General features: G+C 39.7%; 1 protein-coding gene across 1 annotated transcript in view; it reads right to left on the bottom strand.

Moving 5' to 3' along the window:
- Positions 1 to 13333, bottom strand: part of LOC104126242 (muscular LMNA interacting protein) — a 138641-nt gene that overhangs the window by 24937 nt on the left and 100371 nt on the right. Inside the window, exons 12-13 of the mRNA XM_035894173.1 lie at positions 11199 to 11243; positions 3029 to 3154 (exon numbers count right to left, since the gene is read on the bottom strand). Of these exons, the coding sequence (XP_035750066.1) occupies positions 3029 to 3154; positions 11199 to 11243 (171 nt within the window). The remainder of the gene's footprint in view (positions 1 to 3028; positions 3155 to 11198; positions 11244 to 13333) is intronic.

Raw genomic sequence — 13333 nt, 5'->3', positions numbered from 1 at the left:
AATAGGAAAATCTCAAAAATACCCCAGGGAAAATCAGTACCAGTATGAGCAGTTCTGCCCTCAGCAGCAGTAGATGCCCAGCTGCAGTAGATGCCTGCTAAATTCTTATTCAAGGACAAGTGGACTATCACCAGCTCTTCCACAGAGAGCAGAAAGCCTAGCTGCTAGTCTCCTAGTTTTAGTCCACACCTCCCATATCCCATGAAAGCAGTCAACTTACCTGATTAGGGGGTCATATTGGTGGGAATACCTCCCACTCGTTAGCAGCCAGTCGCTGTGCAGCCAGAAATGCTAACTACAGAGAGCGGGTGAAGAGAGGGAATGAGTGTCTAATGCGTGAATGAGGGAATGAGTGTCTAATTCTATGTCCTTACAGGCTAACCCCATGGCTAGAGACCACTGCTGCGAGTTCCAAATTGTTGTCCAGGCATGGAGCCCCATTTTGCAGGCAGTGCTGCAGCCTTCTTACAGGCACTACAACCCCTCCGGAGAGTTTCAGAGATGCTGTAAGATTGCCAACATCCTCACGTGCGCACCCAAGTGTCCTCCACACACAAGGGACTTATAGCAGCACCATAAACTGACTCTGAGAGGCAAGAGCTGAAATTGCAAGCATGGGCTCTGATGTAAGCACATGCTTTTGTGTTTTCCCTAGAATCTGGCTATCATGGTACTATTAATTATTATATCAGACCACCACTAGAATCATATAACCGTTTCTTGCACAAACATAACCAGTTCTTGTCAAGTCAATGAATCCCTCTGAATACAGGCCTAAGTAGTTCCTTTTTCAGAACAAAGATGTCTTAATAGAGGACTCCCAAGATAAGGGGTATTTTACAGCAACCTGAGGTATGTCGTAGGTTAGGAAAAAATGCTAATTCATCAGTACTTCAAAGTGTATGTAATTGTTCTTTTAAATAAAGGGAGCAAAACTGAACGTATTCATTGTGAAATTAACTTTTCCATCCATCAAAGTCAGTGTGCTATTTCTTTAGTTCATTTTAATTCATAGCTTTTATATAAAAAAATTTTGGCTTTTGTTATAACAACGACATTTATTCATGGACTTATGATATCCTCAGTATTTCAGTAATATGTACCATAAGTAATTTATAAGGTGTAAGTTGATTTCTTTTCACAATTAGTTTCAAATATCAGAAAGCTTCTGAGTATGGCAATAACCCCAGGATTTTATTTGCCTGAAGATACAAAGTCTGGTGATTGCATCATTCCTTCATCAAAACAGCTCTAGCCAGCAAAATCAGTTCCCAGCCCTGGTGAAAGGGAGTTATGAACCACGCCTGCCTTTGCAGTGGGGTCCTGCTGAGGTGGGATAGACCAGAAGTTCTCTAGCAGCAGCTCCTAGTCAGCTCTCTTCCAGAAGGTTTTCAGTAAGTTAAAGCATGAAAAACTCACTATGAACTCACACGTAGTCTCTGTAGTCAAATATTCACTGTCAACCTCAAAAGTTAAGAAGCAAATTGTAAATAATAGAATCATAGAATGGTTTAGATTGGAAAAGACCTTTAAGATCATCAAGTCCAACCGTTAACCTAACACTGGCATCCCACCACTAAACCATGGCCCTAAGCACCTCGTCTACCCATCTTTTAAATACCTCCAGGGATGGGGACTCAACCACTTCCCTGGGCAGCCCATTCCAATGCTTAACAACCCTTACGGTGAAAAAATTTTTCCTAATGTCCAACCTAAACCTGCCCTGGCACAACTTGAGGCTCTTTCCCATTGTCCTGTTGCCTCTTACCTGGGAGAAGAGACCAACATCCACCTCACTACAACCTCCTTTCAGGTATCTGTAGAGGGCGATAAGGTCTCCAAATAATAATTTGTATTAATTTTTTCTTCTATTTTACAGAAACTCGACACTCTGTAGAAACCTATAGAATAAGAAACCTTCTAATGCCAGCCATACATGTTGCTGGAACCCACTGATGCTACAAATAAATCTGTTTGTAATGCTGCAGTACTCTTGAGAAATGCCGGGAATGTCCTACAGCAAGTCAGAGCTATGGGGAGGAATGGAAAGAACTAAAATGAAAATCTTTTTAAAAATCAGTTATAAAAGGAAGAAAAGACTGCTGTTGCTAAAGTCTCTCTCTAATGTGACTAGGGAGGCATAGAAGTAAGAGAAATTCAGTTAGTAAGGTATTTTATTCACATCATGTCTGGCAAGAGGACTACTGCTTTCATTTTACTACCCTCCAGATGGAAGATCCAGAACATACGGCATAGGTTAATAATAAGCTCCTACAGGGCCATTCAGATGATGTGTTGCAGTTAAGGTTTAATTCACAATAATCCACACAAACACAAATGCACGAGAAAAGGCTGACAGAATAATTTATCTGGGATTTCTCTGAGACAATGTCTCATACAGGTCAGCAAAGATCAAGATATGGTTTTGCAAAGTGACCCTATGGCTTTATGCAGCGGTCTGTGGGAGGAGGTAGCACTGGCTGCCTGTTAATGCCCCTTGTGTGCAGTAGGAGAGCAGTTCCCTCAAGTTGTAGAGGGACCCAAATACAGAACTGGGGGAGCCACGCACTGGGAGTGACACAGAAACTCACTGGGGCTCGTCCACAGCCTCCCTTGGAGAGGGAGGAGTGAACCTTGCCCAGTCCTTGCTGTCCTCATTTCTCTTTAGGGAGGATTCGGATCCAGACCCCAAATGGAGGAAGCGCATTCAAGTAGATCTGATCCAGACACTTAATTGACAGGAAAGCACAGGATTCCCACTTTCTCATGTATAGTGTTCCCTATGGACATAATTAAAAGACCCCCTGCTCAACATACGGGTTTTTAGATCGCCACAAAAAATGTCCCTGTGGAAAGCCCAGCTGCCCATCTCCAGCTTGGAGACTCTCCTCCAGGAGCCAGGTGCTCCTCAAGGAATCATCTAACTTTGCAAGAACCAAGAGACCAGGACAAAATAAGGATCTAAGATTATTCCATCATCTTTAAGGAAACTAGCTGAAGCTACAAAATCCTTCGAAGAGTTACTCACCTGCTCAGTATCTTGATCGCCGATTTCTTCAAGGTACTTTTTAAAAGGATTGGGTTGATAGGGTTCCTCCTTTTGCTGTGCAGTCTTTCCTTTCACCAGCACAGGACGAATGACACCGGGTTTTGTCTTGACCCATAGCACACCCAAGAGAAAAGAGATGGAAGGAAAAAAGAAATAAAATACTTCACAATTTACAGAATATTATTATACAAGTCAATTCCAGTGAGGGTGTAACAACTAGACTTTTTTTTTTAATTTTATTAATAACATATTTCACCACCAAAATTATTCAGGTGTCATGCTGCCTGGCCTACTTTTAATACGGATTGCAGACAAAAATGGCAAGAGCTGATTTTATGCACAGAACCTCATCACTGACATCTGTTTGCTACTAACACAAAAATAGATGCTGGGCTGTCAAACTATTGTTTGTGGGGTTTCTTGGGTGTTTTTGTTAGCTGTTCAACTGCTTCTTGACACGTTCATCAAGTCACACTTTATGCACAGCCCTACGTCTGCTTTCATGCTGCAAATTCTGTTCTGGGCTCCTCAAAACGGTAGCTGTGGGAAAAGGAAGGGACACATGTGATGCTGTAAACTTACACCCAGGCAGCAACATAATAGGGGAAAGTCTTTCTGGGGAATAATACCAGTGATTGCATGCTGGATTTGGACAGTATCTTTAAGGGTTCACTTGGAAAAGTATCATTTTAGAGAATTTAGTCAGCACGGATGTGTGATGCCCCTCATTTCAGACAAACCAGATTATTTAATCAAGAAAAAATTTCTCAGTTAGCTACCAGCCAACCAAAAAATTGACTATTAACTTGTCAATGTAGTACATCTGTGATTTGCAGAATTCTTACAGTAACGTCTGATGGATTGTGGCATAAACTCTAAATGGAGGCTAGAGCATAATTTTTAAATAGACAACTTGTTCAGTAAGCAAAGAAAAGGAAGCAAAAAGCGTACTTTTTCACTGGGATTTGGTAAGTACTGAAGTCCGGGGCAGGGGGAGGGGGTGTGGGGGGTGTGTGTGTGCCTGTGATTAAATTTAAACTTTTCAATAACCCAGCTATATTATTCTCTGTGACAGCTACCCCATAGAAAATGGGTGGTCTTTGTCACAACTGACCTCGATAACAACAGGACTGCTGCTGAGGTCCTCCTGCAGCTGCAGCCCAGAGGGGCAGCTTGCCCGGCTGGCACTGAGAAACAGGTACTGTCACAGCTCCTCATCCTCAGTACCCAGCAGGGTATAAAAATGCAGAGAAGAAACTTGATTCACCACCAGATTTATTTTTAAGATTTAGACTATGTATATTTAATAGCACCATCTGCCTATTTACAAGAGCAATACACCTAAGCAGTCTGTCTAGGAAAAAAGAAGCTTACTATGAAAGTAAACTTCAAATGATGCAGCTTAGATTGCTGGATGGGTTGTGTAAACTGAGTTATTGGTCACTTTAAAATTAAATCTGCAGGCATCCAACCAGGACAGGGCAAGAGGAGTGCCCATCGGAGTGGAAGGGTGCAGGAGGCTGGAGATGTCCCATGTCTTGTGCTTCTGCCTCTACCCTGGGAAAGGGCAGAGCAGTGCCCAGGGGTTGAGTGGAAGATGGCAGAGGCATGAGGAGCACAACCTGCCTAGAAGAGCATGGCCCAGGCAACAAAGTATCTTCCCTTAGCTTCTTAGCTTTGTGTTTTATCCCCTCCCTCCTTTCCAGAGGTTGAGGGCCTTTCATCTGCCTCATCAAATAAGAAGAAACATATTCAACTGAAAGCAATAAGTAAGCCATGAGGTGATATTAACTTTTTTAAAAGAGTAATGACTGCCAAGTTGCATTAAAAATTTAAACTTTTTCACTAAGAAGGTCAACTTAGTGAAAGATATAATGCTCATTTAATGAATGTACAGTCCATAGTTCATGACTATTTCTTTGTAGGATTCACCATAAAATAATTATTTTCCTCTCTAACATTGCTGAGACGAGTTTGTAAACGTGAAAGGCTCCTGGCTTTCAACACAAAGGTAAATATAAAAATAAAAAAAAAGATACATTTGTTATCAAGTCATCATTACGCAGACAAAGGACTTGTGGCCTTCTAGCACTCGTCCACACCATGTAACCATGCAATTAAAAGCCCATTGAGGTACCTGAAATCATCAAGGATAAGCTACTCTCATTATGTAGGAAACCTCTTCCAAAAGGACACTGCAGAAATAAATGCTTCTAAGGAAGCATTTTCTAAAAAACATCATACAGTCAAGTGCTGACTGAATCATATGTTTATGTCTGACTCTGCTAACAGAATGGCAGATATCAGCCAGAAAACAGAATCTGAAATTCTTTATTTTCTCCCTGACAAGCTGTATAAAATCTTTGATCCAAAACTAGAAACTCGAACTCTTTCTTTGATAGCAGGTAGCACAGCTGACCCTTCTGAGAAACAAGCTAAGACTTAGCTTTGCCAAGGACAACAGCGCTGAAAAATGGTAAAGGCTGTTATGGTTGCAATAGGCTGCCTTTGTATGGCTACAGCTCTATTAGCAAATTACACAGGGCCAAGACACAAGCTCCAGAGCTGACCCGTAATCAGTTGTACTGATTTGGTGCCAGGGTGCTCCCTGGCATAGTTTTGGCCCAGGTCAACAAGCGCACAGTCAGAAACAGAGGGATACAGTGGGCCAGGATGTATCTGGGTAGGCAGCGTGGACATTGTCACCCTTCTTCAGGGACAGAAGGTATTTTGACTGTATGAAAATGAGCCATGCAAAATATTCACCCCAAAAGTCAGAAGACTGAACTTCTCGTTGGCAGGTGTGTGGGCGTGTTCACCTCTAATTTTTTCCTCTGTTGTTAAGACACTGGTTCTCCCTGAGATCTTGCTGAAACTGGTGAGTAAAGGCCCCAGTTGCAACCCTGATCCTCTCAGCAGAGGCCTAAAAACCTCTGAGTCCCATGTTTCTCCTATCTGTCAGTGTCACTTCCCCTTATCCAGAGTATTCAGACATCCCCAAGGTATGTAGGGGCAGACCCTTCTTCCATCGCTAGCAATGACTGCACTCCCTTCTCGTGGTGCTGTGTGTCGCTACACAGACTAAGTTGTTCTGGATACCCAAGCAGCTTTCCTGTAAACAAGAAAGTTGCCTCTTAATGTTTAACAAGGAATTGGCTTTTTAATATGTTTTCGATGTAGGGCTGTTTCGAAGCAGCCTGCCTCTGTGAAAAGCAGGCAAATGATTTACAAAACCATGACATGATCAGAGAAAAATATATAACAAAACAGGAGAGCTAGGCTTGGGATAAAAGTTAGATGCCCTCTTTCTTTCCTTTCTCCTCTGAGTCCCTCAGACCTCGCTTGACAAATAGTAAGCACCAAGTCCATCAGTTTGCCTGCACAGCCTTTAAATCCATCTTTTCTGTACAAATAGTCTTCTGCTTCAAATGGGATAACCAAAGAATTCCCTCATGGAGAGGAACCATACCCACTCCTTTTTAGCAAATTCATTAGTTTTGGGAAAAAGGACCCTGAGGCAGATGGGGCAAGTATGCAACGATGTACACCCCAGAAAATGCAGTCATCTCCTGTCATCTTCTGTCAGCACTGAGAAGCCAGAGTCACCTGAGGAACCTCTAAACTGTGAGAGCTCCTGCTTTCAGAGAGTGAGGAACTGGTTCTCTTGTGATGAAGGAGCATTGCAGTTTCCACTGTCAGCAAAAAAGATGCTTTTTCCCCTCACAATACAAACATAGACACTTTGTCTAGTTGAATGGTGAATCACCTTAAAATATGCCCCTTCTATTTCTTTTCTGCTACAAATTAGTCTTCACAAAGGGAAATACCTTATTGAACATGTTAGTTTATTTTTATTTTCCCTTGCAGAGGCCTTACACTTGCAAAAATGCAGTAAAACATTCCAGGCAGTGTATCAGTCTACAATGAAGTTCTCCCTTAGTTCATCTGAAGGTGTGAAGGCATATAACTGTGATTAAAAAGATTTCTTCTTCCTCTGGATAAGTAGTAAATTATTCACACCCCTGAAAAACCTAGGAAGGCAGGATAATTATTTTCTCTACCTCCATGCTGCAGGTCTTGCACCAGAGCACAGAGAACAAGGGCAGTCATCTGGTTGAAATTCAGGTTGCCTTTATTTTTGTTCATACTGAAATATTTGCGTTTCAAGAAACAGCTGAATTTTCAACAAGATGTCTGGTACTATGCTGTATCATGCTTTCCTCTGACTCTGTGCTAAACTAAATCAAAGCTAAAAACCAGTACAGGGATGCATCTTTTTCTCAACAGCTGTAGAAAAGGGAATCTCTTCCATATCCTACTTCGCTGTGTGATGGCTCTGTATGGCCCGCTCCTCGGTATCACTTCAGCAGTGCCTGCGTTTTGGTGCTTCACAAAGAATAAATGTAGACCCACGACAAACACTGCCTTCCAGAAGGCATTCATCAGTGCTCAAAGGCCATGAAATCATTTTAGGTGGATAGGTGCACCCATGACCCCTGATTTTATGCAGGACCTGACAGCTGTGCTATATTTGCTGTCATTCTGACCTGAAGCGGATCTTAAAAGTTGCTGAATTTAGTACTGCTTTACTTTAAAGCAATCACACCGTAATTCTGGAGGTGTCATATTTTCAACCATGGTTTAATTCATTTCATGGAGCTTTGGTCTCAATAGCTTTAAATTTAGGAAATAGTGGAACCTCAGTAATATATGTGCTTAAAAATGAATTAATTAGAGAAAAAATACTTCAAGCTGCCAAGTCAGATCTAAAACAGCCCAGAACAAAATAAGCCATGAAAATATGTATAGATATTAACTGAAGCACTCCAGCTTTAACTCCTGGGCCAGACCATGAGAATTGTCTATTTTTCGCTAATGTTTTTCTTCCTTTCAAATGCTTGAACTCACCCTCTGCTTTGAGTCCCTACAACTCCTATCCACAATACCTTTCATGCAAGAAACTGCACTGTGTTCTGTCTGTTACTATCGTTTAATCCTGCTCACAAAATACAGAAATGCCATTCTGTATTTGGTCTAAATATGTATGGCTCCTTTTTTACTATTTTTGTCTGTAAATATACTTTTATAAATCCTTCCATTGCACACTCAAAAACCATGGATGACTGATGCAGCATGATATATAAAGAAAATACTTATTGCTAATGATAATGTCAATATTGTGTGTTGTGTTGGTGTGCTGGGTATAGCTTTGCACTTTGTTATCATGAGTCATTCATAGTCATCTTTTAAAAGAGTAGAAAATCTGTTGATGAGAGTCACAGTGGCATATGCCCAATGCTTTGCTTGTCCATTGGATAAAAGTCACATAGTTGAGATACAACATTTCTGGTCACCATAAAAAATCAGTCTCTGGTACAGCTAGTCAGAGACTCCACAAGAGGAGAAATAATTGGCTGAATCATAAATGCTGCAAAATTTCTAAGTAAAAATGTTACTACTGAAGAATCATCATTCCTGAACAGAAATCACAATGTGCTCAGAAACAGCATTGCTCGCTAAAGAAAAAACACACAGAAAAATTCCACTGTAGTGATTGCAACTGCAATTTAAAACAGGTGAAATAAAATATATAGTTAAATAATCAAAATAGTTATAATATAAAAAGAAAAAAAAATCCAAGTTGCTGCCAAAAGGATGAAATGGTTGTAAGTGACTAGAATACTGCTTAAGACAGCAGTGTTTTAGAGAAGGTGTGTATCAGCTTGTAAGAAGAGTCCAAGAGATCAGTAAATTCTGGGATCTTCAAAAAGAAGTGCAAAAAGGAGAAAAAAGGAATAAGGATAAAAAGGCTCCAGAGACAAAAAGTTTTGTTCAAACACAATCTAGAGGAAAAAATGAAAAAAAAAAATCTAGCCCATACTATAAAAATGTGATATATTAGGCCAAGAAAGACTTTGAGAAAAAAGAACTTGCTAAATTTCCTTACAACTAAAAGTCTATGGGGACAGTAGATATAATCAAGACACAAAAAAGATGTACGAAAATGGGAGACCAAGGCTGAAAATTAATTCCTCACTTCAGCTTTCCTCCCAGGAAGACTTAGGGAGGTTCTCACACTGGCAAAGAAGCAATTTGGAGGAACTGCCTTGAGTACAGTGTCCATAAGAGAGATTTGAGAACAAAACAGTAAAACACGGAAATAAAGTGCAAGGAATAAGTGAAGTTGTAAAGCAGTTCCAGTGTGAAATTGCCACACTACGAAATGTGGTATTTAATTTCAGACATAATCAGCAGCAGAAGAATGAGACATGGTAACTATGGGGCAGGTTTTTACTACAGGATCCTGAAGAGGACCAGGAATCACAAATCACTGTGTGTGAAATTTCAAGCTGTGCAAAGTAGTAGGAGCAAACTATACTAAAGAACAGAATTAGTATACATATGGATAAATAATAGCAAATGGCTTTTGAAAGGGCTCTCATGCCTGATAAATCTTTTACAGTTATTTCAAAGAGTCAGTGGTGCAAGAAAGCTGGCTGATACAGCAGATGTAGGTTGTGTTTAAACTGGCAATATGACAATCATTGGCATCTAGGAACACGCATTAGATGAAACCAAGTGAGAATCAACAGAACATCTTATGTGAGGCTCAGATTTTGGCTTTTTGTTTTGGTTTTTTTTTTTTTTTTTCCCCACCAGGTCCCTAAATGCATGACCAGGGATAACAAAATGAGGCTGCATCACAGGCATAAAGTCCAGTGGATGTGCAGCCACGCTGCACATGGATTTCCAAAGGCTTTAATGAAGGTCTGTCAGCAGGGTCTACTAAGGAAATGAAACTGCTGTGGAGTAGAAGACAATATTTCCTATCGACCAGTTAAAAGGTTGGAAGCAAAAGGCTGGAATAAATGTCTAAATTTCACAGTGGAGAGAAGTCATAAATAGAGTTCTTCAGAGACGTGCTCTGGAATCTGGGCTTTGAATTATGGATGTACATCGGCTAGAAAAGAGTGGCTAGTAAGGTGACAAAGTTTGCTGGGGATACTGAATCATTCAGGGGAGTAAAAACAAAATATCAGTGCAAAGAGTTGCAGAGAGAACTTATGATACTGAGTGAATGAATGACAAAAAGGCAGGTGAAATTTAACTGAATTCAACATTGATACATTTCATAGGGGAAAACTAAACTACATCCTGAATTTACACATGCAGTGATGAATAGTTAGCTCAGAAACTAGCTCTTACTACTCAGAAAAGTCTATACTTCTCAAAGAGAGACTAAGCAATTTTTACTTTTCTATATGAAAAAGAAGTGACTGATAGGGTATTCTGGTTAATACCTAGAAAATAATTAATATTATTTAGAAAGTGAAGAAAGAACAATTATAGAACTAAAATAGCAGGTTTAAAACAAAGAAATAAAGTACTATTTCACACAATGTATAATTAAAAAGTAAAACTTATTGCTACATAATGTTGTGGAGACCAAAGAATAACATTCATACAAGTAACTGGAAAAAATCATGAAAGAAGAAGTGGTCAAAGATTACTAAACAGAAGAAATTGGTTCAGGAAGTCCTTAAAATTCCATTAGCTGAAATATGAAGGGGAAAATTTCTCATCCAGATCTCATTTTTTTCCCTAAGCATTCATTAGTGGTCACTGTCGCTTGGAACATGACCTCTCTTCTGACTTCTTCAGAAAGTTTGGCTCCAACAGCACTAAACTGTGATCAGAGCTAAAATGAACATCTGACACATAATCTCCCTTTCTTTATTTGATTTTACCCTTGCTTTTTACTGGTTGATTCAGCTTTGACTCAAACCAGTGTGTTAGAAGAAAATAGATGCCAGAATGTTGTTGTAAATAAACAAAATTGTAGAAATGGAATATTGAAAGAGCCCAAGAACCAGAAGTAAAGTCTATAGTTGTCATACACCTCAAGATTCAGCAAGAATCTAGTTTGCCATTTGGTCCATGGGTTTACAAGTTGGGATTTAGTTACTTAAAACAGGTGGCTATTCAGTACAGAAGAAAGTAATGCAGCTCTGTAGAAGCAATGCAGCTTTGTAGGAGGATATTGACTGCAGCTTCTTTCAAAGAACTAAGAAAGCAAATAATAATTACTTTAGATTTTGTGGTTGTGCAAATTTTGAAAAACAGTCCATCACAGCTGTGCAATACATACCAGCTGACTCTCTGATACCATAGGTGCTGATTTGTAAAGGTTGGCCTGCAAAAAAGGAAATATATACAGTATTACATACAATATCAGAGTGATTATAGCAATGACAGAAGAAAAATCCATGGACAGCAGTATGCTTAGGTACAGAAGCTTCTACCACTGATACAGTGACATGCAATTGGTAGAAGTTAAAATGTTGTCATTTCCAGTTCATTTCTAGGTATAACCAAATATGAATGCCTGTTGTTAAAATTTTAGGGATACTTTTTTCCAAGTGCAACAAAATTTCACTTTTTCATCTTGATCTAATCTCAAAACGTAAATCCCAACATTTCTGAGCCTGCCATTGTCTGTTAATTTGCAGCACCAACATTATTAGCACCATTAATTGTATTGGGAGCTCTGTCCAACCTTCTCATCCTTCTGAGTTTACATTATGAAAACCAGAACAAGCCTACTCAAGCATTATTTTGTTTTTCTGAATATACACTGAACAGCAGAAGCCCTATTTTCCAGTTCAAGGGTAAATGTGATGAACACGAAGTATTTGTGTGTGTATGTGAAATAGTATCGTGCCACATGCTTATTTGCCCGTGCAGTGGTGAGATTCAGAATTTCTGGTGTATTGATCCCTCCAATCAACTCCTTCAAGCTCTGTAAGAGTTCCACTGGATAACACAGTGTTTCTGTACAGATAACATGCCCTTCCTTGACATAGGTATGATTTGGAGGCTTGAGACTCTAAAATGTGAATATTCTTCAGTAGGGTGGTAAAAAAATAGTAGTAGATACAATGGTTAGATGTTATACCTGTAGTAGAAGACAAGTTAGTGCCATTACAGCCTGTACCTTCCGCAGAAGGGCCACTACTGCTGGATTTTTGTTAACTCAACTATATGTTCCTCTCTGTTTCAAGCAATTCCAGCACATTTGGAGAAGGAAGAACATGTCCTTCCTTTGTTTCCCTGTGACAGACCTTGCAGAGATTTGGCCACAGAACTTCAAATGTGGTCTCCCAAGTGCTAAATAGAGATGTTTAATCACTCCCTGGACCTGTCGACTCTATTCTTGCGTTGGTGGTGAGAACAGCATCACCATGAGTCATAGTGGAGTCACTGAACTCCTCACTAAGGTCCTCATTGAGAGCACTCACATCTCTAAGCACAGACACTAGTGGAGGAAACCTTCCCACCCACACAAGGACACCTGTGATTTAGCACTAAATCTACAAGAATTACATCTTCTGCCCTTGAGAGAGTAAACTCGAGTTTTTACTAGAGGTTACTTACATACTAGGGACTCTCCTCCATACCATTAACCAAGTGTGACGACCAATCTCATTGTGAGCTTAAAGACATAAAAGCACTTCAGAATGATCTACAGATACAAGCAGGCTGGAATTAAATTCTCTCACTTCAGTTGTGCAAATTACAAGTAAATCTCATTTCAGAGGGGTTACCTGAAATGTATATAAGCACAGCAGACCACAGATAAACACTACTGGTTTCTGCATGTCTGTGTACATTTTTAGCTGCTTCATCTTCTCTTATTTTTTCACTTGTGTATCATGTCTATAGCACTTTAAAAAGATTTTTTTCTTAGAACTGTCAAGAAGAGCAAAAACATCAATAATATGCAAAGAAATTATTCCAATTAATCATGAGAAATTATTTTTACAAGAGTTTTAAGTGGGCTAAATGACAAAATTATAATTTTGCTAGAACTTGAAATTAAAGTTAAGAAAGCTTTTGTTGGTGACAGTAGTTATATGGAAAAACAATGACTAAGTATATATACTAGGGCACCCAATAGCCATAAAAGTAATTTATTTAGGGAATGATCATTTTATTATATTATTATTACAAATCAGCAGTATCATCCCTTAAGCCAACTATTATAAAATGGTGAATGGGATCACAACAAAGACCATACAGTCTAAAAAGTTCTTAAATGACAACTGTAGTACTTAGCTGTCAGCTGGTACAAACTGTTGTAATTTCACTGTGTTGTGGTTTAACCCGGCAGGCAACTGAATACCACCCAACCGCTTGCTCACTCCCCCCCGTCCCTCCCTCAGTGGGATGGGGGACAGAATCAGAAAAAAAAAGTAAAAACCATGGGTTGAGATAAAGGCAGTT

Source organism: Egretta garzetta, unplaced genomic scaffold, assembly GCF_000687185.1.
Source record: "Egretta garzetta isolate BGI_Z169 unplaced genomic scaffold, ASM68718v1 scaffold415, whole genome shotgun sequence".
NCBI lineage: Eukaryota > Metazoa > Chordata > Aves > Pelecaniformes > Ardeidae > Egretta > Egretta garzetta.
Note: the sequence above shows the minus strand (reverse complement) of the source record. Positions and strands in the feature narration are given on the sequence as shown.